This window comes from Cydia amplana, chromosome 16 (genome assembly GCF_948474715.1).
Source record: "Cydia amplana chromosome 16, ilCydAmpl1.1, whole genome shotgun sequence".
NCBI classification, from domain to species: domain Eukaryota; kingdom Metazoa; phylum Arthropoda; class Insecta; order Lepidoptera; family Tortricidae; genus Cydia; species Cydia amplana.
The window spans coordinates 3,854,499-3,870,745 of NC_086084.1; the positions used below are offsets into that span (position 1 = coordinate 3,854,499).

The 16,247-nt window shown below is 37.1% G+C and overlaps 1 protein-coding gene across 1 annotated transcript in view; it reads right to left on the reverse strand.

The window, feature by feature from the left end:
* LOC134655401 (hemicentin-1) overlaps window positions 1–16,247 on the reverse strand; it is a 365,685-nt gene that overhangs the window by 29,442 nt on the left and 319,996 nt on the right. The window contains exon 6 of the mRNA XM_063510862.1: window positions 1,648–1,731. Coding sequence (XP_063366932.1) covers window positions 1,648–1,731 — 84 coding nt within the window. The remainder of the gene's footprint in view (window positions 1–1,647; window positions 1,732–16,247) is intronic.

A 16,247-nucleotide genomic window follows, 5' to 3' on the forward strand; every position in this document is an offset into this window, starting at 1 on the left:
TTACTATATACTTATAGGACTTATATCTACAGATTATTAAAAATGCATGGCCAGATTTTATCGTGTAGAGTCTTTATACTTACTCTTTATTGCTTTTATATTTTATTACTAGCACTTTATATTTATAGCTATCAAGTTATATAATAAACCATAAAGTCTTTATAAAATACTGTTTTGATAAGTAGCATAGGTACACTGCATTTCTAATTTTGTACTCGTATTGCAACATTGCAAGCAAAAGCTACCTGCTCAGAAAAGAGTTTTGTAAACCGTTTATTGGATTTCGACTCTATGAACAACGGAATAAGGTTAAATATGACAGAAACTCGTCATAAATCTTTTGTCTATTCATTTTTAGCTCTTAAGTACGCCGGTTCGTTCCTTCGCTACTCGTCAAGGACGTGTCCGGAGCCACGGGTAAATAAGATCCGTTTCTTCGAATACCCGTTTATCCGTGGAGACGGATCTTAATTACACGTTTCTTAATTACACGTGTGGAACGGGCCAGAAAACCGTGTACGTGTTATTCGGAAACGGGTATTCGAAACGTGTAAACGAAACACGGACTCGACCGCGAGCCCTAGTGCGAAGCCGGGGCGGCGGCGGGTCGCTAGTTTGTTGATAAATATCAAAATAAATATTACAACTCCAAACATCTTATAATACTTCTATACGCATAAAACCCACACACGGCGCCATTACGAACTCGTACTGTATTACTTCATTTCCTTTTCACCTCGATTATTACATGCGAGATAAAAAAAGGCAAGCGACGGAAAATTCTCTTTCAAAAATGTAATAAGCGCTAAAGTCTATTTTTTTATTCGGTAGACTGAAATGACAGTTCATAGTATGAACATAAAATGTCATTTCATACTATGAAATGTCATTTCAGTCTACCGAATAAAAAAATAGACTTTACGTCACGATGTATGGAAGGTTGGCGACATTTCTATAGATCGTGACGTGACGTTGTACCGTCGCTCACACTGTTAACTGTACATCGGTGGACCTTATGCCTTTTGTAATAAGGTCCACTGTTGTACAGTTAAGAGTGTTGCTGCTTGTACGCAGTTTAGGATGTCAAACAGAGACTAAGATGTAGATGACGTTCGGGTGTGCTGCAGCTGCATTAACTGTTGCGGCGTCGATGCGATGAAGAGTCGTGGAATGTATTGGGCCCAATACATTTCACGACTCTTCTCTTTCCGCAGAGGCTCTACAAAGGATTTTTTAGGAAATTATGCATCTACGACGTTTCTGGGATAAGCCGACTAAAAAAATGGCTTGTAAAACGAAAAAAATGTATCGGGATGACAGATGCTACGAAAAGTCACGTGACTATTTCTATACATTATTTGCGTTTCGTTTGGCGTGTTCTATCAACGATTGTCATCTTGGCTAGGCTCCAGGATTGGCTAGAGTTAGACCAAGAAAAGCCTGCAGCGATTTTGATAGCCCACGCACTGCAAGTGTTATTTACACGTCATAAATTCATAGAAGTTTGACGTTTAAAATGACACTTGCATTGCGTGGGCTATCAAAATCGCTGCAGACTTTTCTCGGTCTGACTCTAGGATGTTTCCTCGAAGACCTGAATGAAAACTTAAGCCCTGAAAGATAAGAATAATATAATTCTGCGCTTACCTGACATTCATAGGTGCCGTTGTCTCTTTTCTGCACGAACTTGATTTGTAGCGTCCAGTCCTCGCCGTCATAACCGTGTAGGACCTGGAAAAAAGGAATTATAATTAAAAAAATAACACAACAATTGGGTTCCAATAAATCTGGGAGCACGGCAGGCCCCGCCAAGTCGTGCAAAACAAAGAGGCACGGCCGTACCATCCTTTTCTCGAAGCGATCAAGGCCATTTTCGTTAGATATGACTAGAAGTTGCTGTCTCACTTTAAATGTCGAAATGTATAATAATAGAAGAGTAAGAACCCAAACCTAAACAAGGAAACGCTTAGATAATAATATGTATTTTGGGAAAAAATTAAAGAGTCTTAAGGACAGTAATGCAGCTGCGATTGATATTCAATCGTCACCTTCCACTATCTAAAGGTTGTCTGGAAGAGATCGCTCTTTAGCGATAAGACCGCCTGTTGTTACCTCTGTCTGCATGTATTATGTGTGTCTCTGTAAATGTTTTATTGAGGTCATGCAATAAAGAGGATTTGTATTGAATTTTTTACCTTAGGCAACCCGCAACCATACATTTTTATGGCTAGAAAAATACAATTTAGTAATTATTTAACAAGTCATATATTACACACGTACAATACAACAAAGACTCGAAACTCGGAAATTGCTCGCGTCAAAGTAACCAAACTTTACGAGTACCCAACATAATACAAGTCCGTAATGTACGAAACTGCAGACATCTGCTTTTGCATATCAAGCCGAGAGCAACGAAATTGGATGTGTCTACACTCGTCTTGTAATACGGAGTTTCACGGTGTTATATATTTTTTTCCTTTACTTTTATGTTAGTAGTAAACGTATGTATGTATCAAACGTCTGGAATGGACAAGATTGGCTGTCAAATATCAAATGTGCGATGAAAATGTGATTACGTAAATTGTTCGTATTTGTTACGGTATATTATAAGTCAGCGGTCGGCAACCCGCGGCCCGCGGGCCGCATGCGGCCCGTGAACCTGTCACTTGCGGCCCGCGTCCCTCCCTGGCTATTTTGTATGTAATATTGACAAACGACAATGTCTAGTCTAGTCATAAATATTAATAAAGTGCGGCCCGCGTCAACTTCATTTCCTACTATGTGGCCCTTGGCTGCTAAAAGGTTGCCGACCGCTGTTATAAGCTATAATCTAATCACCCACCGTATCTCCTGAATATAGATTTTTGTATTGATTACATGTGGGCGGAGGTCGGAGGTTATTTGGGGAGTCGGAGAGAAACAAGCGTGTGCTATCTATGAAGTATATTGGGAAAGTAAATTCTTACATCAATAGCCTAAAATCTCTCTTCGCTAGCCTAAAATTACAAATCAATGATTACAGCGCCACCTATGGCCTGCCTATGGAACTCGGTACTCTTATTGGATGCGTGTAATATCGGTTATCGATAAGCCATCTAGAGTTCGATAAAGTATAAAAAGGGTCAGATAGATGGCGCTGTTAAAACGTATTTTCAAGTCCGCTAACCTTATAATTTGTTACATTCAAGCGGCCGCTCATGCGGTCATATATTTTCATTCTGCCTCTTTCGCACTCATGAAATGTTCACATACGAGATGGCTTCCCTTTTGCACAATTCAATTTTAAGCGCAAGCACATTCGAGGCCTGTGGCAGGCATTTCGTGTTTAGATTGTCGATAAGGTATATACTCACCGGCCCAAGATGTATGTTAATTCGTTAGGTACTAGCTATTCAACGCGACTTTGTCCGCGTAGAAACCGTTTAAAACTTTAACTCTAATTTAAGTATAGCCCAAAGGTACCGTTCGCATTCAGCCTGCATCAGCGGAACGACATTTACATTGCGACGCGACATTGCTGTCGACTGTATTGCTGCCGCAAATGTCAAAATTCCGGGTGGCGACATAAATTTTGATATCTGTGGCAACGCAGTCGACAATAATTTCGGCTGAATGTCGCGCTGCAATACTGCTGGGAGTCATGCTGTGAGCTGCATTACTGCAGGAAATGTCAGAAAGATAATTTTTATCTGACAATCCAAACGGTACTTTAGAATCATCACCGTCATCGCACAGCGGTCGGCTGGTCGTTAAGAGCAAAGCTAAGGAAATCGACCAACAACTGGAAAGACATTACGTTGAGCCACTGAACTGATTTGCGCTTTCAACAGCTGATAAGGACAGCCAAGTAACTTATAATACCAGATAATTCGTCGAAATTGTCTATGCTGCCCCGTTTTAAGAGGCTAAGGCAACATTGTAGTGTTGCAGATTGATTAATAAAGCCATACGAGGTGAAAATAACAAGTCTAAATTTAAATCTATGTTAAAAAAACATTACCATAATAGTTAGGTATATTGTAGTAATTAATTACCTACTATAATTATTTTAAGTTACATAATTACAGACTGATACCCCACAGTCAAACTCATTGTTGAGTTTTGCGGGGCACTGACTATATTTAATTTTTTTTAATTTTTTTTTATTTGTGAAAATCCAGTGTTACGTATTTTATCAAATAAAAAAAATGAATCGCTGACCAGCAGAGCATTGTGCATATTATGCTTCGTATTGAAGAGCAGTTATGTATCCAAAGTTTCAAAGGATTTTCACTTAGTACCGTAAGGCATAAGTTTTAAGTAGGTACCTACATTATTTTCGGAATATGCGGAAAAGGTTGGAGGAATGCGTACTGAGTACCCAGCGAGGGTCGACAGGAAAATGAGGACTACGGTTCGGACATGCGTCACTTTCGCACTTACATACTTGTTAGAACGTGACAGGCATGGTGTCAGGCAATAACATTAACAACTCACTCCCCTCGGCCTTAGTTTGGTGCATGAATCTAGTATTAAACTGGATTGGGCATGAGTGGTGGGTGGGGGTAACTGACAGAACGGGATAGTCTTACGTATCTTTCAGTAGGAGTAGCAGAGGAAGCGCTATTATTGTTTGTCCTTGTCACAGTCTCACATTTTTTTTATTCCCCACCGTAAATTTAGTATGTATTATGGTGGGCAACAAATAAATTCGACCAATCATAGTGTCGCATTGCGTATGTTTTGTCCCTCACGGAGGCACGCGTATACCACTTCTATAGGATCCTACCTTCTATGGTTTGGTGTGTCTATCCCATTAGGCTATGGCTAAGTGGGGCAAAGAAAAGAATATTAGCGAGCCGCCGGCACAACCTAATTGCTTAATTAGTTTTACTCTCCACTATTTTCTACCCGCTGGCTTTAGAGTGGTTTAAATGACATTAAAAGGAAAGTGGACGACCGCTCCTTCGTTCAAACGTAGTCCCCATTTTTCTCTTAGTTTTTGATGTTTCCCTAAAAACATAGCTGGGCGGAAGTCCGTTAATCCGTTAATCGTTAATTAACGAAGTTAAGTTTTCGAGTAACGGATTAACTTTTAAGTTAACTTTAAAAACCTGTAACGGACTTGTTAACTTCCGTTAACTTTCCTTAAGTCCGTTAATCGTTAATACCTAAGTACCTACTCAAACCAAGGCCGCGTTTCAGCTGAGTTGCACCAGCTGTGGTCACGGAAAGACTGAGGTCCCAACAAATGTCAACGGGGATATTAATAAAACACCAGTAAACTACCCGAAATTAGTCAATAAAAATGTTCGGGGTAGACAAAGAAATTGCAGCTACCCGTCATAGTTTAATGTTTATTGTCCACGGCACGACACGCAACAGTATCCGTACACTGGCAACAACAACAATTAAATTATATCGCGGTAGACCCGTTTGTGTAATTAAATAACTTACTTATTATTTGAGACCGAGCGGTCACACGACACGACGATATGATTATTTCTACTAGTTTTATTTCCTATTGCGTATATTTACGATTTCGAGTTAACGATTAACGATTAACTTTAACTTCCGTTAAAACTTTTGAAAAGTATCGTTTTAACGTTTAACGAAGATAACTTTTTATTTAACGGACTAACGATTAACGAAGTTAACTTTTTGATTAACAATCCCCAAAATCCCCAAAATATGTGCGAATTATTTTACGCTAAATAATAAATCGAAAAGGTCGAACAAAGGGGCATTTTTTTTTTTTTTTAAGTATTTGATTTTAAATTAAGTATATGATTAATGTACGGTCACGCTTCGTGATTGTTACGCCATTTAGGGTTCTAGCTAAATTGGACATGCCACAGCGTAAGTATGGAACAACCAATTTAGCTAGGACCCTAATGGCGATATCAAACACATGTTGTCTTTGTTTATGTTACTGTACATTTATTGTAAACTACGAGTATGTGAGTTGTGCAATAAAAGTATTGTATTGTCTCAAACTGTGTTAAAATATTTCGTGTAAGGTTAATTTTCATATAGGAAAATGGGGCCTACGTTTGTACGGAAAAGGGGTCGTCAACTTTTCTCCTGTTTTAGTGAAAGTAAAAAAAAAGCACTGTAGCTAACCTATCCTTCTGGGCCCGCTATTTGCTGTGTGTACCTAAATACCAAAGACATTATGTAACTCCGTATAAATGAATAAAGTCTAAGGAAAAAACGTGCATCGGAAATCAAGAAAAAGTAATTCTAGTATAGATGGCGCACACACCTTTGGCCTATGCTCGGCTAGATGGCGTTGATGAAGAAGAAGTACGTAAGTAAAAGAAGTCAGTCCAGGAAGATGTATTTCTTAAAGTGTATGTTGTATGATGGCGTATAAAAGAAATAAACATAAGTAGGCATCAGGTACATACAAACAAAGAGTCTATTGTGGGTTAAAATTATACAAAACAGATTCATTAAAAACTTACAAAACTTAAATTATACAAAGTGTCTGGCAAATCGAACGTAAACAACCTTTAAAGTTTCCAAAACAACCCCAAATCAATAAACAAGTGTTGTTATTATGCGCAATAGCTCCCAATATTCTTATTCAACCTTTACCCAAGTTTAACCTTCCGTAGGCCCCAACAGTTTCAAAGTGGCTCGAACTTGAAGCATATGCAATATAACGGATCACGCTAGAAGGCTTTTTATTCAAAAAACATTGTCTTATCACACGTTGACACCATTATGAAATGATCCTGGAGCGCTATTCTGATGTAATATTTTGTTACGATTTCGATATTATTTGATTCGTCCTTGATGATCGCTCATGTTGATTGGTGCATGCGAAATGAGGTGAAAGTCGTGCGTGAGATGCGCGCCAATCACCAAGCCGATCATTAAGATCAAAACCAGTTCAGAAACCGTTACAATTTGTTAAATCATACATTTATTTAAAGTTTTACGTATTAAGGTGACGTTTGGTTTCAGACTGCACCTGCATTACTGCTGCAGTATTGCAGCGCGCTATTACTGTCGACTACATTGCTGCCGCAAATGTCAAAATTAAGGCAGCAACATCGATTTTGCACATCCACAATATACGAGAAAAGCAATTTAGTAGTAGGTAGGTATTATAGTATAGTATAGTGTAGTATTTATGTAACTCAACAACAATAGTAAGTACATTACGAAACAAGTTGCGATAAATTGAAACGCGACTGAAGGGAGTGTTTTAAATCGACACGAGTTGCAGTTCACCTTTTCGCACGTCTATTGTACAACGCTTAACAGTACATGTTGTAACACTCTCCCACCTCTCTACTCAACTAATCCTACTTTACCCTACCTAGATAGACCTAGACTAGCCTAAAATACTAAAAATTCCAATAAGAAAATCTAAAATTCTAAAAAACCTTTAAAATACCGCAATCCGTAAATACCTTTATTAATAAATATAAAAGTAATGTAAATAACCTAAAAAGCTAATTAAATAAGTTAATATCTTGAATTGGATCAGTAAATTGGCCAAATGATCGTCTAGTGTTTATGTAGTACCCTTCGTCGTAACCGCTAATAGTAACCGAAATCCTTTTCGCATATAAGGAAAGAGTTATGAATCCTAATAATGTCAAATAATTATTAACCCGTGAACTATATCAAAGTAAAACATGTCCGAGATATAAGAAAGATCATTGCAAGTCATAGTAATGTTTGACTTAGACTATGTCTGTAATCAGAAGTAATCAATATGTCAATAGTAAAATGTCGTAATTAAGTAAGTCTGTAAAATGTCATTGTTAATTGTCAGTAAAATATGTCAAAGTAAGTAAAGTCTGTTGAATGTAAGTCATAGTTAATTTGTCAGTAAAGTATGTCAAAGTAAGTAAAGTCTGTTGAATGTAAGTCAGTTGGTCAATGTCAGAATGAATTCTAATAAATGTCACAATTACAAACATTTTGTTTTTGGGGTATAGATGTCGCTCCGCCTCCGCGACACCCGTGATCATCATCCAGTTGCAGGTCAGAATCCCCGCCCCAGTTCGGAAGGAAATATTTTGTGGTCCAGAAGGGACATCTTTTATAATGACTGGCCTACTTCACCATTTGACCAAGTCATTATTTTGTGACATTTTTCGTCAACATTGAGAGGACATCAAAGGGACAATTTAACATAACAAAATACTGGTAGTAGAGCAGCTGTATTTGATCCACTCTAAATCCCCAGAATACTGTAATTTTGTAGTAAACATATTTTAGTATACAATGAAATGATATTATCCAGACCGATGTTGTAGTCATTCTGAATCACACTTTCGGACCAAAATAAACTACGGTCTTGCATCTGCCTCAACCTAGCCCAGACAAACCACTCATTGATATATTTCAATAATAATATGACCTTGTATTTTTAAGGCCAAGTGTGAAAATTACAGATCTGTAGAAAACAGAATGAAATCGGCATACAGACTGCCAAGGGACAGGCAAAATAAATATTTCTTTCATAAGCAAAGTGACTCTACAATACTACAGTATATTGTGGTTATTAACTTTAGTTTTTCCCACAATATATTTCTACCAGTAGCGTTGCAAAGGACCAAAATATATTTAAAGTCATAAGTAGATATGTCAAGTTTGTCAATAAGTCATAAATAAGTATATGTAATAAAATCCTAACAATCCCTAACCCCACACTACATCCTAGCTATAGTTTTTTTGAAATTAACCCATAAATCCATAGTTATAATCATAATATACAATAAAAATAGCCATATCAAATGTATCGAAGGGGAACCTAGCTACCTACTGTGAATATCTAATGGCTTTGTTAAATTAAAATTATCAACCTAGATTAATCCTACATTCCCTAAGCCAAACAAATATAAAACCTAGCCCTAACAGCTAAACTAACCAACTACTCTACCGATATATTTGCAAACTAGTATCCCGGGATACACATTTAATTTACTCGCGTAATTACTCGATGTGCAATGAGTAATCTCTAGTCTACAGCTAACTAAGACGAGTGAGGAAGCTCGATTTAGTCTAGATCCTATTCCTCGTGTGCTAGCCAATATATCCACACAGGGGGTTGGGACAGCGGATATATAGCCGGAAAAGGGTAATATAAAAGTGAATATATAAATATATAGATACGGGATATTTGGACTAGAACCTGGCTTTTTTAAGAAGTCTAGTTGACAACCCAAATCGTCCAGATTCCAGGGGTAAAACCTGTCTTAATAAACGCAGGAACTGCCAGCCCACCTGGTATTTATCAAAAATCCGCAATTAGTGAACTAGGGCTGTAGTTGACACCGTTTGGTTACCCGCCCTATCTCTCTAACCACCCAGCACTGCACTGAATTGGAACTTGTTCTATCTACCCCATAATTTATATAAGATAGCTAAGAAATAAATCGCAAAACTAACTTTAAATTAATATATAGAGTCCTCTAACCAAGATCATTCCAGTGTCAAATATCACTAAAATAATCCAAGTCAAAACACTAAATATATTAAATACAATTAAATCACAAATTAATAAATTGCACTGAAAACTAAACAAGACTTTAAAACCTTTAACACTATTGATTTGTAACCTAAACTTCACCAATATATTCACATACATTAGCGCTTGTCTGAGCACAAATCAATAAACAAATAAAATAATTTAAATTCACTATGTATAGCACTATGAACAACACAAACTTTACAATCTTATTAAGTCTATTGATCAATAGATTAGACTTCACTTAGTACAATTTAAATACCAGCGCTTGTCTAATCCACAAACCAATAAACACTAAAAAACCCTCGAATTAACACAAATTAAATGAACTTTTCTAAAACTATAAAATAAAACCCCACAACAAGTTACGTTATATTATGCTCCAACCCAAACTCTACCAGGATCATAAGATTCTAGCAAAGTCCAGGCCAGGACACAACATAGGTAACCTAGATTAACCTAACCACCTACACTATTGAACCAGTTCCAACGGACTGCTGAAGGCCAAGAAAATGCTTGTGCAATTCCTTATAAACATCCCTACCATGCCATGACTCTTCCCCGCTATTCCCAGTTCCTTTGCCCTCATTGGTATACCTCAAACTAATGCTGAACTTCATAATCGCATACAAATTAAACCTTATTTACTAATTAAAATAAGGTCCAACTTGACCTACTTAATGGGTGTGGTTTAAAATATTATTTTGACGGCTGTGGGTTGACACCTCACTTTGTTTTAGAGTTCCGTACTGAGTAAGGCAAAAACGGAAACCCCATAGAACCACCCGTACGTCCGTCTATCTGTCTGTCACAATCTACTTTCTCCGAAATTACTGGATTATTTATGTTCAAATTTAGCACACTACATATGTAAGTTTGTGACTCAAAGTAGGACATGTATTGTAAACAAATTAATTTTAAATATGGATGCCGTTCTTGGGGAATAAATGAGAAAATTTAAAAATAAAGTTTTTCAAACTATATCGCGCCGCACATCAAACAAAAGAGCTCACTGCAAGAATCTTAAATATATTCCTTTTTTTATAATTTTAGCTTAGATATTTCACTCACGTTTAATATAAGAAATAGATTGCCAAAAACCGCGCAATGTACGGAACCCCGGAACGCAAGCCCGACCCGCATATGGCCGTTCTATTCTAATCGTCTTTGTTTTTCTATATGAGCCATTTATTGTAGAGCTCCGCCCTTTCTTAATTCTTTATAATATGGTTCAGTTTTGCATAGAATATTTTAACCAAAACAAACATATCTCATTCATTTTTATGATGACGTGCGAAGTGTTAGTCGAAATTTGAACCTAGTACTTGAGCTAAGAGAACTAATCTAATTTTTAGGCAATGTTTTATAATGCAAAAGCTTTATGACATTGAAATAAAGTTCAAATTATTTTATAAACAAGTATCTTAATAAATTGGTTTACTATAAATCACCAGGCCCTTCAAAACTTTATCTAGAATTTCAGTCACTTCGGCTTATTTAAGATATGAGACGAAAAATAGCTGCTCCAATTACCGTGAGAAACAAGAATTAAATTTAGCCGATTTAAAAATAGAATAATACTATGTTTACATATAATGATAACATGATAGATAGATTCTGGCATGTTACAATGTGGCTCTATTTTCGACATACGAGGGGCGTTCAAAATATTCTCGGTTTTGATATCTTACGACCTCTTCTAAAATTTCTTTCGTTACTGGCCGCTAAGGTTTATTCATTGACATTAAAAAAAAGTATAATTCGAACCGAGATAGTCTTTTGTTTTTCTGCAATTGCTGAACAAACATGAACATCCTGTGCGAATTGACAATGTTAACTAAATTAGAACATCGATGCGTGATAAAATTCTTGACAAAACAGGGTAAAAATCAAAAAACCATAAAAGAGGAAATGGATTGTGTTTACCGTGAGTCTGCTCCTTCTTTATCTACCATTCAAAAGTGGTCAAGCGAGTTTAAACGCGGAAGGGAGAGTATTGAAGATGACCCTAGACCTGGCCGGCCTGTAGTAGCTACTTCACAAGAAAATATTGATAAAGTGGAAAAACTTATATTGGAAGATGGTCGAGTGAAGGTAAAATCTATAGCACAAGTAACCAATCTCTCTATTGGTACCGTACATGATATTATACATGACCATCTTAATATGTCAAAAGTAAGTGCAAGATGGGTTCCGCGAATGCTGACTCGGCTTCAAAAAGACATGCGTGTAGCTTGTTGTTCCGATTTTATTGACCTGTGCGGTGAAAATCCTGATGAGGTGCTGCAAAGAATAGTTACTGGAGATGAAACCTGGGTTCATCATTATGACCCAGAGAGTAAACAAGAGTCCATGCAGTGGCACATTAAGGGTTCAGCTCATCCCAAGAAGTTCAAGGTCATCCCTTCAGCTGGCAAGGTCATGGCCACGATATTTTGGGATTGTGAAGGAGTATTACTAATCGATTATAAAGAAAAAGGTGTAAATATCACAGGACAGTACTACGCTGACATTCTACGTCAATTAAAGGATGTAATTAAAGAAAAGAGGCGAGGAAAGTTAACCAAAGGTATTCTGCTTCTGCATGACAACGCCCCCGTCCATACTGCTCATATTGCCAAGGCAGCTATTGTTGAATGTGGGTTTAAAACTGTTACTCACCCACCGTATAGTCCGGACTTAGCCCCCAGCGACTTCTTTTTGCTCCCCAATCTTAAAAAGGATCTGCGTGGAAATAAATTTTCTGACGATGAAGCATTGAAGGCGGCAGTGGAGGAGCATTTTTACACGAAAGATAAAAAATATTTTTACGAGGGATTAAAAAAAATAATTGATCGATCTTTTAAGTGTATGAACATAGGGGGGGAGTATATTGAAAAATAAAAATATCAAACTTTTCGTACTTGTTTGTTTTCATTCTCATACCGAGAATATTTTGAACACCCCTCGTAGGCACGTATACATTGTACTAGTTACTGCATTAGGGCGGTAAAATAGCACCGTATTTACTTGTGAAAATATATTCATTTATTGCGGGACTATTTCAATCATTTTAAAGTACTTACTGTTCTATGTTGGAGGTCCGAGTTACACCAGTTTTTGGAAAAATAGTAAGATTTGTGAATAACCAAGGATCGAGACCATAACTCCGTTTAAGTGGGATCAAAATTTTACTAAACAACCTTCTGGCCATTACATTTTGTTTTCAACAGGACGTATAAGGACGGATTTTTGGTTTGATTTATGACGTTTTGATCAATCAATCAATCAATATTTTTATTTGTTAAACATAGGTACATAGGTGTTACAATTAATTACTTAGTATCACTATGTCTTACCAGCATTAGGTATACAAATTTAATTGCTTGGAAAGTTTAACAATGAACTGCATGCATAAATCTTACCTTATTCTAAACATTAAATAATTATTGCATTAAATTAAATTATATTATTGTCTCTTTTATATTCGTCAATGGTGTAATACGCTTTGTTTGATAAAAATGCAAACAGACGTCTCTTAAAGAGTATTATGTTGTCTTCATTTAAAATGCTATTTGGTAAAATATTAAAAATCCTTGATGCCATTCCAAAAACACTTTTTGATAATAATGCCGTGTTGAATGAGATGGTATTGCTAATCTTCCCTTGTTGACGTTCACTATTAAAGCTTTGGAACAGATTTTTATTTTGCTTAACATAACATGTAATTTCATATATATATAGGCAAGGAAGAGTCAGTACACGTAGTTCAATGAAATGTTCTTTACAAGAGTCAGTTGGCGGAATACCACATACGGCGCGAATACATTGTTTCTGACTTTTAAAAATCATCTCACGATCAGTACAATTGCCCCAAAACATAATTCCGTAACGTAATGTTGAGGTTACATAGGGTCAATGAGGAATAATAGGGTCAAGATCGGTAGGGAATGTTTGTGAAACAGTTTATATGCTTTCGCTTTACGGGGTGTATTTTTTTAAATTATATCCCACAGACTTCGCTGGTTCGGTCACCTATTGAGAATGGGAGAGGACCGGGCTGCCAAGAGGGCGTACCTGGGAAGACCGACTGGTGGCAGCCCGGTAGGTCGGCCCAGATACCGCTGGGGAGACAGAGTGGAAGCGGATCTGCGTCAGCTTCAAGCCGATAATTGGCAGGAAACGGCGCAGGATCGGGAAAAGTGGTGTGCTCTCGTTTCGGAGGCCAAGATCCTCTTTGGGTCGCTGAGCCATAATAGTTAGTTAGGCTTATCATAAGATCGAAGCTTATGTTAATAAAAGTCGGGAGTCTAACCTATTAATATTACTACTTAATTTTTCTAACAAACATACATGTCAAGAGGACGGCTAGAGACAAACAATTATTAAGGCTGGTTTGATTTAACAGACGATTAAAAAAATCACCATTTGGATTACCACCATTCACCATTTGGAATGCACGTATTGTGCAAATAAAGTAACAATTCCTAGCTATTAAGCTAGGTAATGTTACTTTATTTGCACAATACGTACATTAAACACATATGGTCCATGAGCCCGGGTACTTACTTAGACAACGATAAAATATTAATCAATTCCTTAACTTTAATTACCTACATTCCAAGTGAACTAGAACTTGGCACCCATATAGATCTCAATTCTTTTACAGGCGAAGTCAACAACGACGCATAATATTCTTATTAATGGACTCTCATTTCACATTTATGTTTTTGATGGGATTCAAACTACTCCCATTACTACTGCCCTTCTTATTACGACCTCACTGTTCATTCAGCAAACAAATGAAATGACCCTTGGTTGCACTAATGAACCAACTATGTACCACCGTGATGATATTTAATTGATCAATTGTCAACCTTATTGCAATGAAATAAAGTCTACCAATGATCAGTTAAGTGAGCTGTTAGTACTACCTACAGCACAATGGGTTATGCTAATGCCAAATTTCCAATGCGATCCTTCATTAAGGCCTGTAAGCAAGGGTAAAGGTGAGACCCCAGTGCTGTAAAGGTGCGGTCGCACTGTCGGCGTTGTCATCTAGTTAGGCTAATTTATATGCGGATTAAAGTCGAACGGTACAGTTCACTGTGGAGCGATGTGTGGATTTGAATATTGTAATTTGGTTTTTGCTGAGTGTGTGTGCTCGTTACGTGCACGTCGTTAAAATACGTGTTCTTTGACTTGTGGTTATTTCATTAGATACTTGACAATATAAAAAAAAATCGCAACTTGTAATTGTTATCAATAATGTTGAACATACTATAAATATACTGAGATAAGAAAAAGTTAGTAAAAATAAGTGTGTTGGTAATTGTAATTAAATGACATTACTATGAATAGGTATGTACTTGCGTTTAAAATAAACAGCTTGTAATGTTTACCAGCATGCATGCAAATAAATGTCGATTATACCTATAGGTACATGATTAGGTACTATTAGTATCGGAATACGCGGTTATTTCAATACCAATAGTAATCATGAACACCGCACCGCAAAAGGACGTAACGTAATCGCTATTGCTTATGACTTGCGCCCTTTGAAAACTGCTACCGCTATGCCGATATTTCCCGCTCAGTTCGATTGAGCTTTGAGCTCGCGGTAAAATTCCGCATAGATCGCCTCATTACCCCGAGGTTCTAATTCAGCACCAGCGTTAATTTCGCGGCTGACCAGCCTCCATAACTGCTGCGTTTAGTTTACGCTCAAGCGTTCAGCGAGAGCGTTAAGTACAGTTGGAGTGCATTTGATTCCGCTGAGAGATTATTTTATGTTTGCTCGGACAGAAGAGCGTTGATATTACACGTGCATAGGCGCTTGGAGCTAGGTAGGTACACTTAGAACTTTCTGTAATTTATCGAAAGCGTTCAGCTGTGTCCATTATGATACCATGATCAGAAAGCCATGCACTATGGACCAAAAAGAGTGAAAATAAAACATATACGTACAATTGCACGTGGGCGTCTAAATTCATAAAGAGAATATAAATGATTCACGATCATGAGACAACAAGAAAAAAAAATGGGCATCCCACAAGGTTCAATTCTGGATCCTTTTCTATTTCTTGTTTGATGATAAACGATTTTCCTCCCGATGTTCAGTGAGCTGTAAAAGTGCATAAGTTTATGACTAAACAACATTCACATAGCACTTTTGCAGCTGCGTGTATCTGCGTGTATGCACCCAATAAAAATTTCCTTGTACTATTTCAAACAGTCTGTTTGCTGCCGTTTATAAAAGTAGATACTCTAGGTTCCAAATTGTAAAAGTAAGGTCGAAGAAATAACTTCAAATAAACTGTCTAACATTCTATAAAATAAACTTTTGAGTACCTGTATTAAATGTTATAAGTACCTATTTAGTTGGTTCATAAGAGCTTAAGTGATTTGCCTATGTAGTCTATGCTCCATTTCGTCGTTTTCAGAATAGAGGCCTCGAGGTCGATTCTGTTTTAACAATTTGATAAAGTTTTGATCCGATTTTGATAAGACCTTGAGTCGTGTTATCAGGCAGTGAATCCAAGATTCTTTATGAGACGATATTTTATTCATTTCCTCATGACCAAAAGAATCAATACGTATAAGCGTCTCACTTTCTATCCACGAAAAACCGTATCAAATTATTAAAGCAGAAATGGCTTCCTGCGCCGATCGGCATTAAAAGGCCGGCCTTTTAATACCGGCCGGCACAAGAGGGCTAATGATGCAACACACGGAATCCGCTTTAGATGGTATCGCTGTAATTTTGCATCGCTAACGTTCTAGTTGCAAATTAAAT